This window comes from Cololabis saira, chromosome 9, assembly GCF_033807715.1.
Source record: "Cololabis saira isolate AMF1-May2022 chromosome 9, fColSai1.1, whole genome shotgun sequence".
In the NCBI taxonomy this organism is placed as follows: Eukaryota; Metazoa; Chordata; class Actinopteri; order Beloniformes; family Belonidae; genus Cololabis; species Cololabis saira.
Window position 1 is genome coordinate 6,304,337 of NC_084595.1, and position 24,403 is coordinate 6,328,739.

Here is a 24,403-nt window from a genome sequence, read left to right on the forward strand (position 1 = left end):
GTCCTACTTTATATGTTATAATTCAACATGAATTTGCATAATGTGAAGTTTTGTTATCATTGTACTATTAAAATAAAAAAATAAAAAATTGATCTTTAGACATATGAATCGATTTTTAGGAATTAATATGAGAATCGATTTAGAATTGGGAAATCGATTTTTTTCAACACAGTCCTACTTTATATGTTATAATTCAACGTGAATTTGGATAATGTGAAGTTTTGTTATCATTGTAATATTAAAATAAAAAAAATTAAAAAAAATCGATCTTTAGACATATGAATCGATTTTTAGGAATTAATATGAGAATCGATTTAGAATTGGGAAATCGATTTTTTCAACACAGTCCTACTTTATATGTTATAATTCAACGTGAATTTGCATAATGTGAAGTTTTGTTGTCATTGTACTATTAAAATATATATATTTTTTTAAATCGACCTTTAGACATATGAATCGATTTTTAGGAATTAATATGAGAATCGATTTAGAATTGGGAAATCGATTTTTTCAACACAGTCCTACTTTATATGTTATAATTCAACGTGAATTTGCATAATGTGAAGTTTTGTTGTCATTGTACTATTAAAATATATATTTTTTTTTAAATCGACCTTTAGACATATGAATCGATTTTTAGGAATTAATATGAGAATCGATTTAGAATTGGGAAATCGATTTTTTTCAACACAGTCCTACTTTATATGTTATAATTCAAGTGAATTTGCATAATGTGAAGTTTTGTTATCATTGTACTATTAAAAAAAAAAAAAAAAAAAAAAAAGAAACGAAAAAGGAGAACCATTTGCAGACGGTCCCCGGCCGGTCCCCCCTCCCCCACCACTCCCGCTCCGTCTCACTGTTTCAAAGATGGCGGCGGCTCCGGAGCCGCTGGTCCCCGGCTGCATTTCCAGCCTTGTTGTTGTCCTCGCTGCCCTAAACCTCCGCGGCTCCTTCCCCTTCTCCTGCTTCCCCTCCGCGGGCCTCCCAGCGCCTGATTCCGGTGAGTATTCGGCTGCGGGGGCTGTGTTTTTTTTGTGTTTTTGTGTAAATCCCCCCCCCAAAACCACCACCACCATCTCGCACCTCGAAGGGCCAGCGGTGCATTGGAAAAAGAAACCCAGAACGGGGACCAGTTCTCGGTTTCTCGGTGGTGGTTTAAGGGGGTGGATATGGGGGACATGATGGCGGTGTCCTCGTGTCCTCGGAGCCCGTATTCGGGGGGATATATGGCCGTTTCCAGCGGGCTCCCGCTCCGCCCCGAGCAGCGCGCCGAGGCCCCGGCCGGTCCTCACAGCTCCGGGAAACCCCGCGCTCCGTATCCGAAAACCGCGCACCTTTCCCGGCGTGACTCGCGCACTCAGCCCGGTGATCCCGCGGTGGTCGCGGAGGTCGAGGCGGCCGAGTCTGGGATCTGCAAAGGGGCTGCATTGTTGCAGCTCAGCCAGGCCCGCGATCTCCCAATGACATTCAGGGGGAAGAGCAGGGAAAAGGAGGGTTTTGTTTTTATCTTTAGGTTTAGGTTTGTGTTTTTATCTTTAGGTTTAGGTTTGTGTCTCGTTTTCAGGCTGTTTCCTGTTAGAGCTGCCCCAGTCACCACCACTTAAGCGGGAAGTTTTGTTGTTATGCTCTGGTACTGGGCTGGTTTCTAACCAGTAGGAGTAAACATCAGGACTGGATACAGAAAACCCCTCTCTACACTAATGTTTGACTTCACAATGTTTGTGTTTTGGCATCCCCAGCTGACCAGGTTGACAACCTGCTAGTGATTTTGTAGTTTGTTGTGTTCATACTTCACAGTTTGAATAAGATGTTCATTGGAAGTTATTGGCCTTAAATCAGAAAGAAGTTTATCAGAAAAAGGTTTGTTACCAAGTTTGTTAAGAAAACACACACAAGGAATTTGTTGTGGTGATTGGTGCAATACAAAAGAAGATACTATTAAAAGAAAAAATGTACAACATGTTGGTTTTAAAGTGCCGGAGTAATGAGTCTGTACAGAGGTGGAAACAGGTACCGGTAAGCGGGAAGTTTTGTTGTTATACACTGTTACTGGTCTGACTGAAGGTACTATTACTGTTACAGAAAAACCCCTCTCTCCACTAATGTTTGACTTCACAATGTTTATGTTTTGGGATCCCCAGCTGACCAGGTTGACAACCTGCTAGTGATTTTGTTGAGTTCATACTTCACAGTTTGTATAATCAAGTCATAGATGTTCATTGGAAGTTATTGGCCTTAAATCAGAATCAGAAAGAAGTTTATTGGCAAGTAGTTTAACACACACAAGGAATTTGTTGTGGTGATTGGTGCAATACAAGAACAGATAATATTAAAAGAAAAAATGTCCAACATGTTGGTTTTAAAGTCGAGTCACACGAGTAAGCGGGAAGTTTTGTTGTTATACACTGTTACTGGTCTGGTTTCTAAACATCAGGACTTGAAGGTACTATTACCGTTACAGAAAACCCCTCTCTCCACTAATGTTTGTGTTTTGGCATCCCCAGCTGACCAGGTTGACAACCTGCTAGTGATGTTTGTTGTGTTCATACTTCACAGTTTGTATAACCAAGTGAGGTGTCGTTATAGATGTTCATTGGAAGTTATTGGCCTTAAATCAGAATCAGAGAGAAGTTTATTGCCAAGTAGTTTAACACTCACACAAGGAATTTGTTGTGGTGATTGGTGCAATACAAAAGAACAGATAATATTAAAAGATATAATGTACAACGTGTTGGTTTTAAAGTGCCGGAGTAATGAGTCTGTACAGAGAGAGGTGGAAACAAGTAAGCGGGAAGTTTTGTTGTTATACTCTGTTACTGGTCTGGTTTCTAACCAGTAGTAACATCATGACTTGAAGGTACTATTACTATTACCGTTACAGAAAACCCCTCTCTCCACTAATGTTTGACAACAGTGTGAGGTTTGACTTCACAATGTTTATGTTTTGGCATCCCCAGCTGACCAGGTTGACAACCTGCTAGTGATGTTTGTTGAGTTCATACTTCACAGTTTCACTAAACTGTGTGTTAAACTACTTGGCAATAAACTTCTTTCTGATTCTGATAAATGAAAAAAGGCCAATAACTTCCAATGAACATCTATAACGACACCTCACTTGGTTATACAAACTCAGAAGTGAATAATCCAGGTGCCATAAAGTAAAAATCCTGTCCAGCAGTTGTTCCAACCGGTCACTAAACCAGCTTTCTCTACAGGTAGACGGTTGTTGGTGAAAACACCTGTTTTAAATGTACTATATGTTTTAATGAGCAAATATCAGCTTAATGTAAAGAAAATTATTTGACTAATGGTGCTTTGAGACTGACCCCATTTCAAAATTGGTCTTGATTTAAGATTGATTCGACTATTTTTGATTTTGTAAAAAAAACTAAACATTAAAGCACATTCAAGAGGTGTATCTGCCATCTAGACGTTCATTGGAAGTTATTGGCCTTTTTTCGTTTATCAAAATCAGAAATAAGTTTATTGCCAAGTACTTTAACACACACAAGGAATTTGTTGTGGTGATTGGTGCAATACAAAAAAACAGATAATAATACAAGAAAAATGTACAACGTGTTGGTTTTAAAGTGCCGGAGTGATGTGTCTGTACAAAGGTGACCTAGGATGTGCCTTAATGTGACGCATAAGGTCAGAAGTTGATGGGTATCAAAACCTTGCATGCTTCTCTTCCAGCTTTACGAAAATACATTCATAAACAACACAAGCTTGTATCAAAATGAAAGCATAGCTTTGTTTAACTTCATGTGCAGGTGTTTCCTGGGGAACTAGTGTTGTTTTTAAAAATGCTCCCTAATTATGATGTCTGTTTGAGGCTAATAGATTTGTTAAACCTTCACTGCTGTAGTTTATTTACAAGATTGTCCTGGCCCAGTTCTCTGTGTGTTAATTCATGTTTCTGTTTGTTTCTTTCCAGTTTTCGTCAGCTGTTGAAGAGCAGAACGCTTGAAGGTGACGAATCCCCGTCTGCTCCGCGGCGTGAGAGATCTGTTCCGTCCCAGAGCTGAGAAGACCACACCGCTGGAAGAGGGAAAAGAGCGGGAACGAGAACAAGTGGAGCGACGGGAACGTGGATACCAAAAACAACTCTTGTCCTCTGGAATGTTACAATACAACTTTATCGCTTGAAACACTAATTTTATCCGTGGAAGACCCTGATTGTGTGTCACCATCGACACCGAGGACTGACTTGTTCGCCGGTCGGAGAAATTGGCTGAACGGGTGTTTTTATCACAAGCTTTTTTGGAACAGTCCAAGTCGGCAACTTTTTATTTTTTGTGGCCCTTGTATCTCCAAGATCTACTCCAATTCTGTCTTGTGTGGTGTCGGACCTTTAGTTGTCATTAAACCTGCTACTTCCTCCATTCCCCCTGCTTCTTGCCAGGGATTTTCACCTGGCTGGGAGTGGGTGGTGGGTGGACCACATTTTATTGGGTGGTTGGCCGAGGGGGATTGTGATATGATCAGCTGCTCCTTTCCGTGCTGTTCATACTCAGCTTCTGAGGGAATCTCCGTGCGACCCCAGGATAAGGGATAGTCTGCAGGTAGAGGGCAAAAAGGACGAGGCGGCGGCGCTACGGCGCAGGCCAGGTATTTCCTTGGCTAACCGTTGTCATTATTTGTGTGCGGTCCTAGCGGTACGGCCTCACGGCCGCTGCAGCCAACCCCGACCGCAGCTATGGTGAAGCTGGCAAACCCAGTGTACACACAATGGATCCTAGAGGCCATCAAGAAAGTGAAGAAGCAGAAGCAGCGACCGTCGGAAGAGCGCATCAGCAATGCGGTCTCCATGTCTCATGGGCTGGATCGCAAAACAATTCTGGAGCAGTTGGAGCTCAGCGTAAAGGATGGGACCATACTGAAGGTCACTAACAAGGGCCTCAACTCCTACAAGGACCCGGACAACCCTGGGCGCTTGGCATTGCCAAAGCCCAAAGGGAGTGGCAGCTCTGGAGGAGGAGGTGGTGGTGGAGGTGGAGGAGGCAGCGGCACCACCAGCACCAGCGGCACATCTCATTCTCATTCAGGGAAGAAACCGGGACTCGACTGGAACAAGTTGATCAAAAGGGCACTAGACGGGCTTCACGAGCCCGGCGGCTCGGGCTTAAAGAACATCGAGCGCTTCCTCAAATGTCAGGCCGATGTGGCCGTCTACCTGTCGGGCAGCGGCTCTATGGGGCCCGGAATCTTCCACCAGCAGCTACGGGTCGCCCTGAAGAGGGCAGTGGCCCACGGACGCGTCACCAAGCAGGGCCCGCTGTTTCAACTCGTCAGCCGTAGCAGCTCCCAGGACGACGGGACCGGCACTGTGTCTCTGGACTCGCTGCCACCCGTCCGCCTGCTGCCACACGAAAAAGACAAGGTAATGCATGTGCACACCTGACACCGGCAAACATATACCACCATGTATGATCCTCAGATCTGGACACGCTGATAAAATACCAAACGTCTGCTGACTTTTATGATAAACTTTCATGTTTGCTGAATGTTTGGGCGCCATAAGAAATGGTGTCTAATTGTTTTTATAACACAGACTGTTGCTGATCACTTATCTGTGTTCAAAATCAGGTGCAATGTTGGAAGATAATGTGGCTCAAATAACTTTCGTCTGCTGGTATTGGATTGGTCTGATAAAATCAAGAATGTTCTGTTGAAACAAGAACAGCTGCTGAGGTTGTTGTGACAAGGTGGTGAAGATGTCTCGTGGGCTTTAGATATGTGAGACGTTGGCACTGCATTTTCTTAACTTGTTCAATTCACTTCCATGTCCCATAAGTAGGCCTGTGTTGAAAAAATCGATTTTCTGATTCTAAATCGATTCTCATATTAATTCCTAAAAATCGATTTGTATGTCTAAAGATTGATTTTTTTATTATTATTATTTTTTTTTTCTCATCATTACATTTTTGCCTGGTGAACTTTAATCCCAGTAGTTTTGAAAACTCCTGAACTAAATAAACTTTTCTTTAGGGGAGAATGCTGGACATTTCCGCTTAAATGTCTAAATGTTATATTAGTTCAATGAAGTTCATATTATCTGTATTTACTGTAGCTTGTTTGGTTTCTCTGTTATCGGACACGGTTTGTCATGAAATACCTGAAAAATGCCGGTGCTTCATGTCCAGCTGTGTCTGGTGACAGAATAAATCAGACAAGCTAAAATAATTAGTTTACTGCTTGAGCTGTTGCAATTTCTTTCTTTTTTTGCACTTTAAATGGATATTGAAAGGCCTGTTTGAGTTATTAATTTCTTAGTTATTTCACAATAATTATTGTAAAATTATTATTTCAATAGTTATTTTACAGTCATATAATCCAGGCAACACTAACCCAAATCAATATCAGATCGAGTCAAATGGTGATAATCGATTCTGAATCTTAAGAATCGGAATCGAATCGATTCTTGACATTTGAATCGATCCCCAGCTCTACCCATAAGACACATTTGCTTAGTATAACAATATCAGTTGAAAAGAAAAAAGTTTTGCAAGGTCAAAGGTATTGGTAGATGGCAAAACCTGACCTCATCATATCAGTGCCTTTTCTGCATTTGTTGGACGTGGCATTGTCCAGAAGGGAAAACATTGTTAGGATCTAATGCTTGGTGGATGTTTGTTGGCTGGTGCGCCAGTTTTCAGCAGCAAAGAGGAGTTAGGTCAGGGGAGCGAGCCATGTGGCTCCCAGCCTCCTGCAGGGTGTGGGGACCAGCTGCAGGGCTGCTCCCTGTCAGGAGACGGGAGGAAGAAAGGAAAGGGAAGGAACATAAATGTGTGAGAGAGACAGAGAGAGGTGGTCTGTGGCTGCTGGGCCAAAGAGGAGAAGGCTGGATGACGCCAACTTCAGGCCTCTTTAACCAGAAAGTGGGAGAGCAGCAAAGTTCTAGCGGGAGAGGAAAGTGAGTGAGACAGAATGAGACGGAGAGGCAGACATGCAGGCGACAGAGGAGAGAGGGAACACACCCACTTTTGTAACCTGATCAGAGAGAGCAGCCGTCTTCTAACCTCTAGTTGTAAGGTTCACAGACATGTTCACACACACACTCCAGCACAAACTATTGTACGTAGGAACAAAGCTAAACTCAACTGAGAGTCTTAACTATGCACGTTAGGTTCAAGTACAACAAGTGTTTTGTTTTTTTTTCAGACATTGAAAACATATGTTCCTTCAAGCAGAATATCAGTAGAGTACTTAATTTATTTCTCAACTCCAGTTAATGAGGTGAAGCAGATTTATTTTTGTTTATACCTGTCCTACAATGCATCATGCGTACAGTGACGCAGACGGGATCACACGAGTCCTCAGTGCGAGAGTTAAATGCCTAAGGCCCCGTTTACACGGAGCAAAAACGGTGGTGTTTTCATGCGTTTTGGCCGTTCGTTTACACGAAAACGGAGCTCAAAGCCCCCAAAAACGATCATTTCTGAAAACTCCGGCTAAAGTGGAGATTTTCAAAAACTCCGTTTTCACGTTTGCTTGTAAACGGAGGAAAACAGAGATTTAGGCTTCAGAACGTCACATTATGAGACAGAAACGTCACCAGCGTCATGAGTGCCACCTGTGTTTACAATTTGTTTGGCCACCGTCAATATTTTCTTGTATTTTACATGTTTTATATTCTAAAGTCACACTTAAAAGTAACTCCACTTCTCTGTCACTCCAAACGAAAGACTCTCGTTCCGTCTTGGAAGTAAAGCCTGAATTATGGTCCCGCGTTAAATCGACGCAGAGCCTACGGCGTAGGGTACGCGGTGTGCGTCGCCGCGTACCCTACGCCGTAGCTCTGGGTTGGTGTAACGCGGGACCATGAATCAGCCTCAACTGGAAGTTACACGTGTCATTTGTTGATGTTTTTTCCAGGATTCTGATTGGCTCATCGCACCGTAACAGCGTATTTAAGCGGATTTGTGTAAATGAAGAGATTTTGAAAACAATCTCGTGTAAATGATGGAATTTTTCAAAACGTAGAGGGGGAAATATCTGTTTTTGTAAATACCCGGCTATGTGTAAACGTGGCCTAAAGCTCTCCTTTACCTCTTAAAAGATACATTTTGGCCACCTGTAACATCTCACCTGGAGTTTCTTTTGTGATATTGGCAACAACTGGGGGGGTTTAAAAAAAAAAGATGCACATTAACAACTCCTCAATTCTGTCTGGCGGATGGCGGCTCATTGTCAGACCTGTTATTTGTGGTCAAGTTAAAAATCGTCAGACACTATGTTGCACCACAGCCTGTAGGATGCAGCGTAGGGCAATCCATTCGTTTTGCTGTTGTAGCCTGAAGATTTGTTCCCTTTGAAGAAGTGAGAGTTAAAGCAGGTAACCCTGTGAGTAAGTGCGTTTAACTTCAGCGTGCTCAAGGTTAATCATGCTGCTGCTGACATTGACAGTGATGTTATCACTGTATTTTAGTGGGTGTACCTGCAAATAAAATAAAAAAAACAACTAGCAATAACTTATAACTGTGTGTTTGTGCGTAAAAAGGGGAACTTTGATTGGTGTCAGCAATGTAAATGGAAAAAATTAATAATGGGGAGATATAAATCCTGACACACGTACCATGTTGCCTCCCACTGTGCGTTTGTGTCAGAGGGGTGTTGGTGTTGTGCATTTTTCTTGTGTGTACATTATTTGAATGCTGCAGATAATTACTATTTTATTTTTATATATATATTTATATTTATATTTTACACACAGTGGGGCAAAAAAGGAAAAAGTCAGCCATCAATTGTACAAGTTCTCCCTCTTAAAGAGATGAGAGAGGCCTGTCATTTTCATCATAGCTAAACTTCAACTATGAGAGACAGAATGGGGGGAAAGAATCCAGGAAATCACATTGTAGGATTTTTACTAAATTAATTGGTAAATTTCTCAGTAAAATAAGTATTTGGTCACCTACAAACAAACAAACAAACAAGATTTCTGGCTTTCACAGACCTGTAACTTCTTCTTCAAGAGGCTCCTCTGTCCTCCACTTGTTACCTGTATTAATGGCACATGTTTTAAATGGTTATCAGTATAAAAGACACCAGTTTTAACTGGTTATCAGTATAAAAGACACCTGTTTTAACCGGTTATCAGTATAAAAGACACCTGTTTTAACTGGTTATCAGTATAAAAGACACCTGTTTTATCTGGTTATCAGTATAAAAGACACCTGTTTTAACTGGTTATCAGTATAAAAGACACCTGTTTTAACTGGTTATCAGTATAAAAGACACCTGTTTTAACTGGTTATCAGTATAAAAGAGACCAGTTTTAACTGGTTATCAGTATAAAAGACACCTGTTTTAACTGGTTACCAGTATAAAAGACACCTGTTTTAACTGGTTACCAGTATAAAAGACACCTGTCCACAACCTCCAACAGTCACACTCCCAACTCCACTATGGCCAAGACCAAAGAGCTGTCAAAGGACGTGAGAAACTAAATTGTAGACCAGGACCAGGACCAGGACTAGACCTGCACCAGGCTGGGAAGACTGAATCTGCAATAGGTCAGCAGCTTGGTGCGAAGAAATCAACTGTGGGAGCAATTATTAGAAAATGGAAACATACAAGACACTGATAATCTCCCTCCATCAGGGGCTCCAAGATCTCACCCCCGTGGGGTAAAAATGATCACCAGAACGGTGAGTAAAGATCCCAGAACCACACGGGGACCTAGTGAATGACCTGCAGAGAGCTGGGACCAGAGTAACCATGACTACCATCAGTAACACACTACGATCAGGGACTCAGATCCTGTAGGGCCAGACGTTCCCCCTGCTGAAGCCGGTACATGTCCAGACCCGTATGAAGTTTGAGACGCATTTGGATGATGCAGAAGAGGATTGGGAGAATGTTATACGGTCAGATGAAACCAAAATAGAACTTTTTGGTAGAAACACTTGTCGTGTTTGGAGGAGAAAGAAAGCTGACTTGCATCCAAAGAACACCAAACCTACTGTGAAGCACGGGGGTGGAAACATCATGCTAGGAGAGTTTGAGTGAAAACCTCCTTCCATCAGCAGGGCATTGAAGATGAAACGTGGCTGGGTCTTTCAGCAGGACGATGATCCAAACACACCGCCCGGGCAACGAAGGAGCGGCTTCGTAAGAAAGACTTCAAGGTCCTGGAGTGGCCTAGCCAGTCTCCAGATCTCAACCCCATAGAAAATCTTTGGAGGGAGTTGAAAGTCCGTTGTCCAGCGACAGCCCCAAAACATCACTGCTCTAGAGGAGATCTGCATGGAGGAACAGACCAAAATACCAGCAACAGTGTGGGAAAACCTTGTGAAGACTTACAGTAAACATTTGACCTCTGTCATTGCCAACAAAGGGTATATAACAAAGTATTGAGATGAACTTTTGTTCTGACCAAATACTTATTTTTCTCTATAATCTGCAAATACATTCTTTAAAAATCAGACAATGTGATTTTCTGGATTTCTTTTTTTTCATTTCGCGTCTCATAGTTGAGAAATACCTATGATGAAAATTACAGGCTTCTCTCATATTTTTCAATTTCCATTTCAATTTATTTTTATTTGGTAAGGAGGGACAGTGCACATCATTATGCATTTTACAAAATAAAAGCAGATTCACCCAAATGTAGCCTATTGGCTAATTCCCATTGGCAGTCCCCCCGGCTAGAATATAAAAACAAGCAAGTTTAAGAGCAATACAATGTTCAGTTAAAAAAATACAATAGTACAATAATATAACCAATATCACGATGACACAACCAACCACATAACACATTTCATAGTATTTTTACATTTATAGTTTATAAGTTACTGTTATAAGTTATAGCAGCAGGCTAAAGTAAAGTGCAAGTGTTTATGTAAAGTGTCACAGCTATAAAGTGCAGAGTAGAGGTATAAAGTATGTGGTGCATGGGGTTATGGACTCAAGAAAGAAAAAAAATAATAAAATAAAAAAATAAAATAAAATTTTTAAATTGGAGAACTTGCACAATTGGTGGCTGACGAAATACTTTTCCCCCCCACTGTATATATGTAATGTAGTTGAACCAATTTTTAATTTCAGACCTGTTACTTTTTCAAGAAGGTTATAAACTAGAATTGAGCTTGTGTTCATAGTTCTCTCTAACTTCACAGCACTACCTGCTTCCCAAGCTCCCCTTTCTGTGGGTCATATGTTTTGTATTTTCCTCCGAACTGGAGAACATTAGGCCAGTTCTTACAACTGTTTTGCACCAGTTTAAAGCTTTGTCTGAGTCCCATGGACGGGGGGGTCAGGGTGCTGAGGTATGAGCCTTAGGGGTTTCTGTTAAAGATGCTTACAGACGTTCATGTGCACGCAGAGTAGGATTACTTGGAGAGCAAGCTGCACGTCACATGGGGTCTGCTAACACAGTTACCTGCTTGGCTGCAGACGGTCCACCTATTAAGACAAACAGAGACCAACTTCCTCGCCGATTATGTGAAAAATTCCAAGAAGTTTCGCTTCAGCTGCAGGAACCAGCTCTGGGAACTAAAGTATCTGTGCCGTCCTTTCCTCAGCTTTCTTGATTTCTGTTGTATGAACAAAGATTTTGAATGTTCATTCATGATGCACCGTCAAGCTCTTATTACGTAAATTATTCCACAAATGTTTTAAGGCAAGTGGATCTTCATGCAAGATAATAGGGCCAAGAGTGCCAGCTCTTTATAGCAAGAAAATTGGCCATTGGTCTCGAAGATTTGGTGAGGTTTTGGTATTTCTTAGCAAAGCTTGATAAGACGAGAACAAAATTGCTGCTGCAGCAAAGATATGACATTTGTGTATGGCATTCCCACAGTCCTGTTTTAGTTCATTCTTGTTTTTTATCATATACCTCATATGTACCTCAGTCTGTTTCTTCAGAGGAAGTGACCATGTTGCTGCTCAGTCATCTGGGTATGGTGTGCGTCCTTGTGATGTGTGTTACTTGGTGGTAACACAATTGGTGTTTATGTCTCACCTCTTCCTTTCATGCAGAATTACTGAATACGTTTCCATGCATAAATAACCCTTTTAAAACCTGAATATTGGCAATAACCCGAATTTGCACGGCCATGTAAACACCAATAACCCCTTTGAATAACCTGAATTTGCTCATATTCTGGTTTTTAAAAACCTGAATATGACCCCTGGGTTACTCCTTTTCTAACCAGAATATTTGGTCATGTAAACGCCAAACAGAATATCCCCATCAAAGGGAACATTAATTTGTTTTCTGCACATGCTCTGTTCACAAGGAATCCTGGTCTTTTGAGTCCAGGAAGTTCTTATAAACACGAAGAAACGCAAGACCAGGAGGAGACTAATCACTTCATAAATGTAATGAAGGATATGAACATTTTGGCATTTGTAGACGGTAGAAAGTACAGAGATAGCCAGATTTACAAGAAGGTGAGCGAAAAGTTGCGCGAAGCAGCATTTGTTTTGGATTTGGATACAGGAAGAAGAAGCGGAAATGACGGGAATTGCGTCATGACGTTCTCCGCGCGTCGCTGGTTTGATCCAGATATCCTGAATGATTAATTACCATGTAAATGGAATATTCAGAATGTTTCAGTAACCGGAATATTAGGAAAAACCTGAATTTTGACTGCATGTACACGTAGTCACTTTAGTCAATTTCCCAATTGCTCGTGTTCCAGTGTTGCTTAGTTGCCCTGCAAGGTTGCTAATAGTTATGATTTGGCGCAGTGTGTTAAGCAAGTGGCTCATATACTGAGGCTACAGTCCTCCTGCAGCGGTCGCAGGTTCGAATCCCGGCCTGTGCACGTTTGCTGCGTTTCGTCCCCATTCTCTCTCTCTACCCCCTTTCTGTCTACAACTTGAATAAAGGGCCACTAGAGCCCAAACAAATCTTTAAAAAAAAAAGGGCAAGAGAGAGTGGGTGACTGAAGGCACAAGTGTGGGAAGAATCAAAACAAATGGCTAAGCATTAGCTTTGACCCCGATTTGCTGGGGGATTTGTGTACTCGACATGCTGATGGTTGCATTAGGACGCTCTGTTCAAAAGAGACCCTATTTCTGGCTCCATGTCTCCCCCTCTTTCCCATAACAGGGTGCCATGGCCAGGTCATGACGGGGGAGGTAAATGGGTGAGCGAAGTCAACTAGGGGTCATGGATGTATAGATGGCAAACCTCATTGCTTCCCTGAGCGCCTGTTAGTATTATGGAGCTATGGCCATTAGACGGGATGGGCTTAACAGAGGCTTTTTTGTCTATTTGTGTGTGTGTATGTGTGTGTGTATGTTCATCTCATCATAATAGTTAAAAGCAGTCGTCTTTGCCCCGCGGTTGCCCCTACTCAACAGCTGGAGCGGGGTGAACCAGAGTTCTCGATTTAATCGGCCGGTGTCACTGCGAGGACGTGTGAAAAAAATTACCTACAAACAACACGCTCACACTTTTGTGTGTTTTTGTTGTAGTGATTTCCCCCCGAAATGTCCTACAGAGCTCTTAACAGGATTGGCTGTATGCTATATCTATTATATAATATTTCCTTTGGTTGTAGTCACAGTGCTGCTGCATGTGAGTTTCAACACCTGTCTCTAGCTTTTCTTCCCTTCAGCCTGGTTTGTAGCGGTTTAAGACAAAAATGTCAACTCTTTTAGACATGCAATGCGTTTTATTATAGAGCTGGGTTTCGATTCTGAAGATTCAGAATCTATATCACCATTTGATTCGATCCGATATTGATTTGGGTTAGTGTTGCCTGGATTATATGACTGTAAAATAACTATTGAAATAATAATTTCACAATAATTATTGTGAAATAACTAAGAAATAAATAACTAAAATAGGCATTTCAATATCCATTTAAAGTGCAAAAAAAGAAAGAAATTGCTCAAGCAGTAAACAAATTATTTTAGCTTGTTTGATTTATTCTGTCACCAGACACACAGCTTGCCATGAAGCACCCGGCATTTTTCAGGTATTTCATGACAAACCGTGTCCGATAAACTATAGTAAATATAGATAATATGAACTTCATTGAACTAATATAACATTTAGAAATTTAAGCTGAAATGTCCAGCATTTTCTCTAAAGAAAAGTTAATTTAGTTCAGGAGTTTTCAAAACTACTGGGATTAAAGTTCACCAGGCAAAAATGTAATGATGAAAAAAAAAAATGTAATACATTTTTTTTTTTAATATATATTTTTTTTTTTAAATCGATCTTTAGATATACAAATCGATTTTTAGGAATTAATATGAGAATCGATTTAGAATCAGAAAATCGATTTTTTTCAACACAGGCCTAATCTATTAATCTGGTAGCAATTTAGCAGCAACTGAATGTGTCATTGTCTGAATGAGCACAAATGTCAGTTGCGCATAGATGTTAACATTTATTTCATACTCTTCAGGTCAACAATAAATAAAATACATGCAATTCACAGAATGCATCTATTCCAGCACTTTTACAAACAAGAGACTTTATGTCAAATCACTGACATCAGGTATCCAATGTCTAAAACATCTGTACATAAAATGTGGGAACATTACGACTCGCCAAAGTATTACTTGCACTTGTCCATGTTGGTACTAGGGCTGGGCGATATGGACCAAAAGTCATATCTCGATATTTTCTAGCTGAATGGCGATACTTTATATATCGATATTTTTTCTGTGCCATAATTGGGGTTTCCCTCAAAGCATTATAGCATAGCATCTCTGTTAGCATCTCTGTTAGCATCTCTGTTAGCTTCATTTTTTCTGAGGCAAACCCTTAAAAAAACAGTCAGTTTTAATACAAAGCCTCGTGCCAAATGTCACACAGGTTCCTTTTATTAACAGAGGTCTGCACAATATCAAAATGTATAAAACAAATGAAATAAAAATAAACTGCCTGCATATATAGAATAAAAATACTTCTTGAATAAAATAAAACAAATATCCCTTTCCTGCATAACAATTAAACTAAAATACACTGCAATTAATACAATGTAGACAGTAACAGGCAGACTTTTCCCTTGAGGTTGACAGTTGTGCAAATAACAAAACATTTGTGCAAATGTCAAATAAAACATTCAAGTCAATTTGTCACAAAATAAGCTATATCAAAATCATAAAAAAAAAATACTAATTTTTTATTTATTTTTTTCCCGATATAAACGATATTGTCTCGTACCATATCGCGTTTGAAAATATATCGATATATATTAAAATCTCGATATATCGCCCAGCCCTAGATGCTACTTGGGGTACATTTCTGAATGCATCATTAAAGATCACCTAAAGTACTTTGTTTGTTTTGCTTTAACTACATCAGAGATCAGCCGAGTCAAGTAAGGTTTAAAAAAAAAAGGCAGTTTCAACATAATTTTGCAAATGAAAATTAATGTGCCATCATATTGGCTTGTGCATGCAATTGGTCTAGTGGGATGAGCTCTCTGATGATGATGATGATATAGATATCTCGCTTAATGTTTATTTCTGTTATATCAGAAGCTAAGGGTGGAGAACAATCTCTTTTCAGGATTAAAAAGTCATATTAAAGTAGACTATAAATCCAGTTTCAGATCTCAACAACTCTAGACGACTCATCCATCCATACACAGATTAAACAAAACGGGGAAAAACAAACAACTTGGCACTTGACTGAGTATGTTCGGTATCATCTTGCTCAACATGCTCAATGCTATGAATCTACCTGCTGCTTTATCTTCCATTGTAGGTAAAGTTAGTGTTCTGAGAGATGAGATCTGTGCCTGTGCGCGGGTGGTCAGGAGATTAGGAAATGTTGAAATCCAATCAGTGCATTTCAACTTGTCAGCGATGATGCTGCAGAACAAGAATGGTGGGAAATGATTTAATTCATTGTCATGGAAAGTTTCTCCTTTTAGTATTTCTTGAATTTCAGATTTTGCAGTCGTACATCTTCAAGGAGCAAAACTTGTGGAAACTAAAACTTCCTCTTGCTTTCCGCCCCCATGTGAAGCATTGATGTTATTCTGCAAGAAGTCTGAGCTCGGTTGACTGGTGCCGTCACTTTACGTTAAAGAATGGCTTTTAACTTCTTAGACGTAGTTGTTACCACAAGCCTAATTGTTGCATTCCTCAATTTGACAATTTTTATTGTATTTATTTTTCTTTGCAAGCTCAATTTATTTCTTGTAGCATTGACATTTTTTAAAGTTTGAAAATGTGTTACAGGACTGTCTGTAGAATATTATGTTATTATATATATTATATATTAGAATATTGTGATTTTCTGTAATGCAATTACCAAAACAAAAATGTCATACATTCTGGATTCATTACAAATCAACTGAAATATTGCAAGCCTTTTATTATTTTAATATTGCTGATTATGGCTTACAGTTTAAAATTAAGATTCCCAGAATATTCTAATTTTTTGAGATAAGATATTTGAGTTTTCTTAAGCTGTAAACCATGATCAGCAATATTAAAATAATAAAAGGCTTGCAATATTTCAGTTGATTTGTAATGAATCCAGAATGTATGACATTTTTGTTTTTGTAATTGCATTACAGAAAATCACAATATTCTAATATATAATAATATAATATTCTACAGACAGTCCTGTAACACATTTTCAAACTTTAAAAAATGTCAATGCTACAAGAAATAAATTGAGCTTGCAAAGAAAAATAAATACAATAAAAATTGTCAAATTGAGGAATCCAACAATTAGATTTACAGCTTAAGAAAAACTCAAATATCCTATCTCAAAAAATTAGAATATTCTGGGAATCTTAATCTTAAACTGTAAGCCATAATCAGCAATATTAAAATAATAAAGGGCTTGCAATAATTCAGTTGATTTGTAATGAATCCAGAATGTATGACATTTTAGTTTTTTTTAAATTGCATTACAGAAAATAAAGAACTTTATCACAATATTCTAATTTTCTGAGACAGTCCTGTACAGCTTTCTCGTTGCTTGGACTGTTTCTCTAACCTTTCACCTTGACAACTTCTCATGGGGCTACTTCAGGTCCAGACGGCCAGGTACAATGGATCCAAATAACATGTAGTATATAGTGATCAAAGTTGTGAGACATTATTGAACACCGTTTCTGACATGATTGCTAAAGGCTAAGTGTATGATAGGCCGTGTTTCTATAATTGCAGTGGTATAACGGTGTAGAGCCACAGCATTGACCATGAGTTGTTGTCATCAGTGAGGATCTTTTAATATGACCCTGCAAGCAATGAAAGAACCTCTGGGGGGAAACTATGTCCCAAAGTCTATAGAATCAGCCTTAGCAGCGGCGTTATGACCCAGGAGGGAGCAGTTACCTTGCACTGATCCAGCAGTGAATGTGACGGGGCTTGTGTATGGCTAACCTCACCACCCTGCAAGTACAGCCAATGTGTTGAGCAGCTGTGGCATTTATGGCTGAAGCCCAACCTCTGCTTCGTTTGATGCTGTGATTCAACTTTGTGCACACTGGCTAACCCTTTTTTTTTTTTTTTTATGGAGGGAGTGCATAATGGAAGTGGGCAGTGTGCAAGCTGGCATAATGCTGTCTTCTGCAGACAAAGATAGGCTATTTTTAAGTCATTACCTATTCGGTGGCGCCGTATGAGTTTCATGACGTAACATGTTACATTTACTGTTTTTTCTGACGTCTGAAGGATATGCAGGTGTTTAAATGGAACGATGTCACTTCCAGGTGTGTGTTGAGGCCATAACTGCTGATTATCATTATATTATAATAATATAATAATAATTATATTATCATTAGATTAATTTTGAACAAATGCATGTGTGTTGTAGGGCTGGGCGATTTTGGACAAAAATAAAATCCCGATTTTTTTTTTTTTTTTTTTCTCTCTGAAAACCCGATTTTCGATTTCGATTTTATTTGGTAAAACTACAAAAGACAATGGAATAAATTGTTTCAAATATTTTATCTTTATTTTTAAAGAAAAATAGCAAACAAATTTCCCTATTGGGAATGAAGTGCAATTGAAAGATACTGTAAATCCTCTTTGAGTTTAGTAAAGTGACAACATTTACAATTTTCTTGACCAAACAAAGATGACTAGACGAGCTCTGTCTGCAATGCAGCCAGCTGCAAAAAAGGAAAATCGATTTTCCGATTTTCCTTTTTTTAACATCGTCTTGATTAATAAATCCGATTTAGATTTAAAATCGATTAATCGCACAGCCCTAGTGTGTTGGTATGTTGTCTGTAGTGATGCACCGAAAAGAAAATTGTGGCCGAAACCGAAAATTATAATAAACACTTGGCCGAATACCGAATAACTGAACCAAACATGGTTCTTTGCAGTTTTTCCATTTATTTTGCCAATTTTTTCACCAATGCATATGTCAAATAAATGTGCTTTAAGCATGCTTTTCAAAGAAAAAAATCTTTTACAAAGTTACAAGGTAAAAATATTTATTGAACATGAACAACTGAACATTTCCCAGCATTTTTTAAATTTTTTAATTTTTTTTTAATTTGCACAGTTAAACATTACACAAATAAAATGACCAACTTTACAAATTAAAGTGCAGGAAGAGGTGAAAACTCAAGAGAGCTTATCAGGTGCCTCCACGTATAGTTAACATAAAATTTGATATCATACTTATAAAAACAAAATATACAAATGAGCAGTTAGAAATCTATAGATGATAGAAATTAAAGGAAAATTACAAAGAATTTACACCAGAAAAAGAATAAAAGAAAAATTATCGGATATATGAAAAACAATAGAGTACAATTTAATAATTAAGAAACAAACAAAAAATAAACGACTAAATAATATTCCAGCAGACCTTATACCAACAAAGCACAATAACTTAAAATAAATAAATGGCAAAATAATTTTTTTGGCCATCTTTGCGCTTACATTAGGCCTATAACTGACGGCTGAAAAATTGTAACATAAGCCTTAAAACAAAAAAATTAAAGTGCATTGTAAAAAAAGTGAAAAAGAAGTGGATAAAACAAAATAAAGAAAAAGAAAATATCACTCCCTTTTCCGATACAAGTATTAATATGGGAAAGGGATTGATTTTCTTTTTATGTATTTTGTTTTATCCACTTCTTTTGCGTCATCTAAACATGCCGTTATTAATTGTTCGTTTTTTTCCCCCCACTTATTTCACCGAACACGGAAAGTGTTTTTTTTGCTATTTTCGACAATTTCGGTTACCGAACATTCGTTGCATCACTAGTTGTCTGCTAATTTGGCATGCCCCACAATAGTGATCAATGAGTTTGTGTTAGAGTTTGGGGGGGTGGCCATAAGGGAAGTGCAGTTCGGGGGGGAGGATTGGGCGACCATGTTAATGACATCCTTGACTTGAGAGGTTACAAGGACGGCATCAATGTTTTTCCCGTTCTCTTTTCTCCTTGTGCCTTTCATTTTCCCTTTCTTCCTTCTCCTTTTGTCCTTCCTCCATTGTGTGCCTTCTCCCGTCTCACCCTTCCTTTTGGTTCTCTATAACTTGGCGTGTATGCAAATAACAGTCTTCATATAATGCAACATAGGCCTCAAGGATTCATCGAATTATTTAAGAACCAAAGACTTAACAAAACTGGTTGAGGCTATAAGGTGTATGTTGAACTATGACGTGGATTTTATGATCCATAAAACAGAGGTAGATGAGTCAGGTGTGTCTGACTAAGAAGTTTAAAGCTGTCGCTTTTTTTTGTGTTTTGGGTGTATACCAGGGGTGTCAAATGTGCGGCCCGCGAGAGGTTTTCATGCGGCCCGCGAGAAGTTTCCAACGCAAAAAAATGAACTGTTAATTTACTAAAAAGGAAGGCATAAATAATTGCCATGAATCGCAGCATATCCGATAATATATTTCTTCTACAAATCCATCGTTATTCCACAAAGAGCAGTTTTCGACATTTTTTTAGTTTTCTAGAATGCATTTGCCGATTTTATTTCAGTGAATTTCAGTTTTGAATACGAGAATAGTGACAAAGTAAAACAGTTAAAAGAGAAGTGCTGACTTTTTCGGCACACTGGCGTAAATATCTGCGCCAATTTTGAAAAATAAATACACTTAATTGTACTGGAAAAATCTCTAAATCACAAAGAAACGCACTCGGATGTAATAAGAAAGATTTAGCTTTTAATTAAGTTTCCTATAAAAAAAGCAAAATATAAAAAAACATACTTGTTTCTGTTTATCTTTGTAAAATGATATTAAAAGTATCTTACATAATTAGAATGTAAACAAAGTGCATATTTCCTTTAAAATTAACTAAACTGATATTAGATTAGATAACAATAGTGAAAAAAAAAAATTTGAATTTTTTTTTTTTCGTGTGTGACAAAGTAAAACAGTTAAAAGAGAAGTGCTGACTTTTTCGGCACACTGGCGTAAATATCTGCGCCAATTTTTAAAAATAAATACACTTAATTGTACTGGAAAAATCTCTAAATCACAAAGAAACACACTCGGATGTAATAAGAAAGATTTTGCCTTTAATTAAATTTCCTATAAAAAAGAAAAATATAAAAAAAACATGTTTCTTTTTATCTTTGTAAAATGATATTAAAAGTAACTTACATAATTAGAGTGTAAAAAAAAGTGCATATTTCCTTTAAAATTAACTAAACTGATATTGGATTAGATAACAAAAGTGAAAAAAAAAAAAAAAGAATTAGAAAAAAAAAATTTCGCACCGTTTTTGTTATTTTGAGCGTGCGGCCCGCGAGAAAAAAATTGGTCAAATCCGGCCCGCCACGCAAAATGAGTTGGACACCCCTGGTGTATACTTCTACTGAAACCCATTAGCTTACAGTAGATGCAATTGAAGCTTAGTTAAAGGCTTCCCACTCAGTGCAGCAACAAGAATTTAGTTGAATATCTCAACATTTTGGGGGAAAAAAAAGAATGATGGCAAAACATTTACATGCTGGCATGCCGCATGTACTGTACACCTCAAGTGAAACGCAGCGGCCATGACAGTTAAGTCAGTCGGCGTTAGAGATTTCTAGAGCGAGGCTGTAGTGTTACAATGGTCCTGGCAGCCAGCGCAGGCTGAGGTAGAAAAGACGGAAACTGCGAGGGAGAACTGCTCTCAGGAGGCATGTGTGGATTGTGTTTTGCAGTTCCAATATCCCCGTCTCAGAAGGAGGATTAGCTTTTCTTTTTTTAAGTATCTGCTGGGGATTAATTTACAGTGGCAGCGAGTAACTGATGCCTCAATGTAGCCCGGGTCTATGTGCAGAGTGTGTGCATGAAAGGCGGCACGACGCTCACTCGCTTCCAGCTCGTGTTTACTCAAGAGCTCCCCAGTACAAGTGGGAGTAGCTGACCTCCTCCAGCGGGGAAAGGGTTAAGCGTCAGGAATGATTGAGGTGTTGGTTCCACGCAGGCTGCTCAGCAGACTGCTGCTGCAGATTTTCTCTCTCTTTATGTTTTCCATCTCCTTCTCTGTTCTGCCCTCTGGATTGTTATTTTTGTCCTTGCTCTGCCTTTTTTCACACTTCCCTTTTTCTCCCTTCTTGTCACTGCCTTACATTTCTCATCAGTAACTTTATCGGTTCGTTCAGCACATTAAACAGTAGCTATGCTTTTTTTTAAGCTTGATATTAGTGAGTTATTTTTTAAATAATGCATTTGAATAATATGGAGAATTAGTGGTAATTAATTTATTTTTAATATAAGCATCCTGTACAGGCTCCCACTTTCATTTTATCATCATTTTACGCCTTGTCTTGCCTTTTACCGTATGACAGAAAATTGTGAAAAATAAAAAGAGAGAAATCTGTCCTTGTGCATTTCTCCAGCGCCAAACCTCGATCTTCTTTTTTCTGCACCCTTCTGCTTCTCTGTCTCTCTCACCTCTCCTTCTCTGCCACCCTCCCCTCTGTGTTTACCTCTTCCTACCCTTGACTCTCGTTGTTTCCTTGTTGTTCCTCCTTTCTTCCTCCTCTCTCAGGCGCTGCGTTGTGCCGGCTGGGTAAGGGGATGCAGGGGGTGTTGAAAACAGTCTGAGTCAGAAGGAAATGAACCCAATAAATCAAGCCGTTGTCCCTGTCCTCCTCCCCGCCAGGACACGCTGTATACCTGGCTCTCTGCAGCTTCATGTGTTTACACTGTTGTGCTGCGAGAAAAAAAACGTGATGTTAATGAATATAATGGTGCTGTTTTTGAATGAAGCCTATGCATTACTCACTTTGCACACGCTTTGATTATGTTAAAGCCCTTGACAATGCTGCTCCCAGGGAACACAGGGTTCTAAAATGTGAATATTATTACACTGAATGAGTCACAAGGGAAGCATCTGAAAACGTGGCTTTTATTGTTCAGTCGTCTTTGGCTGCTAACAAGAGGTTTCATAGTAAGTAGCCATGTGTGCTCCGGCCTGGCCAGCGAAACTCATTCACTTAGCGGAAGCGGTCTCCTGAAAAGAGTCTGGTATTTCTTCCATTGACAGCCTTTTCCACGGATACATAAGGCGCCAAACCAGTCGTCTCAGGGCAGGCGTGGATTAAAGGAAGTGACGCGTACAGGAGCGTCCAAAACAACCACCGTGGATGCAGAATGTTTAATATAATAGCACCGTGGATCTACAGGGTCCTGGGGCAGTTTCTTCTGCATCTATTGGAATACTTTCCTTTTAAATCAAAGTTGAATCCAGAAGAATCAGACTAATTCTTTGTATCAGAGGAAAGTTAGGATGGGTAGCCAGGTTAATGTCTATGGACATTTGAGAGTTTTGCATTTTTAGTTTAGTATCACATGGATACATACAGTACTTTTTTCCCGCTGCATTATAAGGTGCTATATCAATGAACGGTTCTATTTTCATATATAAGGCGCTATATACACATATACATACAGGACTGTCTCAGAAAATTAGAATATTGTGATACAGTTCTTTATTTTCTGTAATGCAATTTAAAAAAAAAAAAAAAAAAAAAAAAAAAAACAAATGTCATACATTCTGGATTCATTACAAATCAACTGAAATATTGCAAGCCTTTTATTATTTTAGTATTGTTGATTATGGTTTACAGTTTAAGATTAAGATTCCCAGAATATTCTAATTTTTTGAGATAATTGAGTTTTCTTAAACTGTAAGCCATGATCAGAAATATTACAATAATAAAAGGCTTGCAATATTTCAGTTGATTTGTAATGAATCCAGAATGAATGACATTTTTGCATTACAGAAAATAAAGGACTTTATCACAATATTCTAATTTTCTGAGACAGTCATGTGTATGTATGTATGTGTGTATATATATATATATATATATATATATATATATATATAGTTGTAAGGCACATGATAAAACATATATAAAGCGAAACAAAACAGTCTGGTAAGTCGAACTTTATTCAACTCAATCACAATAGCTAATGTTTTATACCAACATTTGATTATAATTGATTGAAAAATGGGATTAAGCTGAAGTAGAAAACTTTTTGCAGAAAGGTGCGTCAGAGGAGGAAAGCTACCGCCAAATTTAAAAAGAAAACTCCCGCTGACCTTCTTCTCACCGTGCTCGTGTTTACGGCATGTTTTGATGCCTTAAAAAAGGTCTGTGACCGAAACGTTGGCCTAATAAACACGAGTACGGTGAGAAGAAAGTGTGCGGGAGTTTTCTTTTTAAGTTATAGTAAGCTTTGCCTAGATGTTGGACGGTTGCTTGCTAGCGCTACATAATTAGTTATCTAATGTTGTCTGACGTTGCAGCCCGTAAACAACCAAGAGCCGACGTTAATGTGTCGGCTCAAGGGTCCGACCATCAATCAAGCTGAGCGGCTTCTCACTTCCCAAAGTTGCACTAAAACTGCACTATTTCTGAGCGCAGTCAGTGTAGCACATTAAATTGGTTAGAGGTCAGTAAGCACCACAAAATTCATACCTAAGGCGCACCTGATTATAGGGCGCACTGCTGGTTTTTAAGGATTTTGAGTGCGCTTTGTAGTGCGGAAAATAAAGTACAAGAAACATCAGATACCATCAAAAGTCTAATAACGGTTGGGCTGTGAGGTTAGATACTAATGGTGTACGAATAAGGACGATTTGCAGAACCAAAGGCCACACAGGAAACATTTTCCATCCATTGTAAAGTAGCAGGGAAAGGGAGCAAGGAAACACGTTAGGTTCACAAGTGATAAAGTAAGTTTCTCTGTCTAGTGGGGAAAAAAAGTACATGAAGCAGAACTGGTGTCGTTCAAGGGATGCTCTTCTATTAACCTATTTTAAATACTTTTTTAAAACATCCTGATGCCTTTAGAATTGAAAGGTTTACGTTGCACTTCACCTGCGTTGTAGGTAGGATCTAGGGCTGAACGATTTTTGAAAATAATCTAATTGCGATTTTTTTCCTCAATATTTTGCGTTGCGATTTAATATGCAATTATTTTTTCAAGGTCCTGTTCTCATGTATTTTTCAACTACACAAGCAATAAATCCTTATGTTTTATAATAAACAATGC

General features: G+C 38.9%; 1 protein-coding gene across 2 annotated transcripts in view; it reads left to right on the forward strand.

Moving 5' to 3' along the window:
* Positions 1-860: 860 nt before the first annotated feature.
* Positions 861-24,403, forward strand: part of kat6a (K(lysine) acetyltransferase 6A) — a 74,135-nt gene continuing 50,592 nt past the window's right edge. For both annotated transcript variants that reach the window (XM_061730353.1, XM_061730354.1), the window contains exons 1-2: positions 861-1,003; positions 3,941-5,386. In XM_061730353.1, the coding sequence (XP_061586337.1) occupies positions 4,703-5,386 (684 nt within the window). In that variant the 5' untranslated portion in view covers positions 861-1,003; positions 3,941-4,702. The remainder of the gene's footprint in view (positions 1,004-3,940; positions 5,387-24,403) is intronic.